The 1,800-nt window shown below is 46.4% G+C and overlaps 1 protein-coding gene across 1 annotated transcript; it reads right to left on the reverse strand.

The window, feature by feature from the left end:
* Positions 1-513: 513 nt before the first annotated feature.
* Positions 514-1,295, reverse strand: DFL_008014 (uncharacterized protein; the record flags this gene model as incomplete). Its single annotated transcript, XM_067637686.1, has 3 exons — positions 514-629; positions 687-1,035; positions 1,128-1,295. The coding sequence occupies 3 exons, from the start codon at positions 1,293-1,295 to the stop codon at positions 514-516; spliced, it is 633 nt and encodes a 210-aa protein (XP_067487635.1).
* Between the last annotated feature and the right edge of the window lie 505 nt (positions 1,296-1,800).

A 1,800-nucleotide genomic window follows, 5' to 3' on the forward strand; every position in this document is an offset into this window, starting at 1 on the left:
GGTAGGCTGCTACCGTCTGGGGTGTCAGTGTCACACCAACATTACAACGACACTCCGGCTGTTGAATACCAAATTGCAAGATTTTGTACTGATGTCAGCGGAGCAGGCAGGCAGGCAGGCAGGTAGACTCACAGACCCAGCGGCATAGGCCGCCAGTCAGTGCCAGTACCAGTGCCAGTACCAATGCTGGCGCCGGTGCAGTGCCAGTGGGGGTGTCAGGGCAGCGTCGTTCCAGTGTCATTGCAGTGTCATTGTAGTGTCATTTCAATTTATTTTGCCTAGATGGGTATGGGTAGCAACTTAACCAAATCAAAGAATTTGGGTTTTTTTCTCTTATAGAAATAATTCATTATTTCTTACAAAAGTAGGTAGTTTTGATCATTTTGGAGTATCATACACAACATCTTCCTTACATTACAATAATTCATACAGCCCGTAATATGAAGATGTTTATATTTATATTGTATAGAAAGCCAACAGTCTCACTACAATATCGCCGTCTCAATTAATTAATTAAAACCTCTCCGACAACCACCACTTCAACTCCGCCGAGCCATTCTGGACCAGATCGCCATCACAATCAGCACTACCCCAGGATCGAACCCTCCCACACCCCGTTGTATGAGCGGCTATACTTCGCCAAGGAGTCTAATGAGGTCGTAGATATCTGTATTGCCAATACGAACCTCCCAAGCAGAGTGATTGACCCAAAGAGACATTGCGTCGTACCACTCTTCCGACTACTAAGGAGGGCGCGATATTGGTTCGGCGTGATGGACTTCCACCCAATGGCCCAGTAGCCTTTATTGGTGCGTGCCCATTCTTGAATGGCCATGCATCGTCGGTCGTGGGTGCGTGAGGGCCTGTGTCACCGGTGAAAGAACTGTGGCGACACTTGTTCTGGTCCGTGGACTTGCCTTTCCACTGGCGGGTAACGGGACGCAGGTGCAGGTGGATCCGCGGCCCGGTTTGGCGCTTTTCCTTGTCCAGGTCTGTTACATCTTGCGCGTGGCTGATAAACCCAGCATCAATCCACTAAGAGGTGTTAGTATAGTTTTTCGCATATATATAACTAACTATATATATATAATATATGAACGAAACGAAAGGTTTTTGGATGTTCTTACGATCTCATAAGTAATACCGTCGGAAGCAGTGAAGTTTTGCGGGATCAGATTGGAGGAGTCCATGGAGACTGGAGCTTCCTCATTGGTATTTGCGAGGGGAATCGCAAGAACGCCTGTCACAACAACGACAGAGGTCGCGACGACGAGAGTGGAAAGGTGAAAGCGCATGTTTTGTCCAATTGTGACTATTGCATGCAGTGGAAAGGGAAAGAGAAGAGGATGTTGGATGTTCTCCAATTGAACAAAGTCTCCTTCGTGACAATGGCGATTGTACTGGTTTATATACTGATATATTTTAAAATTTTACATCGAATCTAAGTTCATGCTGCAGAAATTAATGTCAGTCCACTCCTAATACCCTGACCGATTGGACTGGGGGTATATGATATAATATCAGCGGCTCCGAAAAAAGAGTTTTGCTTGCATAGGAAGTCCAATCAAGGATTCATCGACGGAAGCCGCAACAGCGCAGTCAACGACGATAAAAAATAGGGTTAACTCGGAAAATTCTGCAACTGAACTTCGTGTTACTTCCTCTAGGCAGAGACCTATAAGTGCCAAGGACGGTAGTTTTGGGCCTTGTATGTCCTGGGCGGAAACTTGGCTATGTATTTTTTTTGAAGCACTGCTGCAGCGCTGACTTACGCGGGCGGTACCGGTCTATGATCATACA

The sequence above is a fragment of the Arthrobotrys flagrans genome (genome assembly GCF_004000055.1).
Source record: "Arthrobotrys flagrans strain CBS H-5679 chromosome Unknown unitig_2, whole genome shotgun sequence".
Classification (NCBI taxonomy): Eukaryota; Fungi; Ascomycota; class Orbiliomycetes; order Orbiliales; family Orbiliaceae; genus Arthrobotrys; species Arthrobotrys flagrans.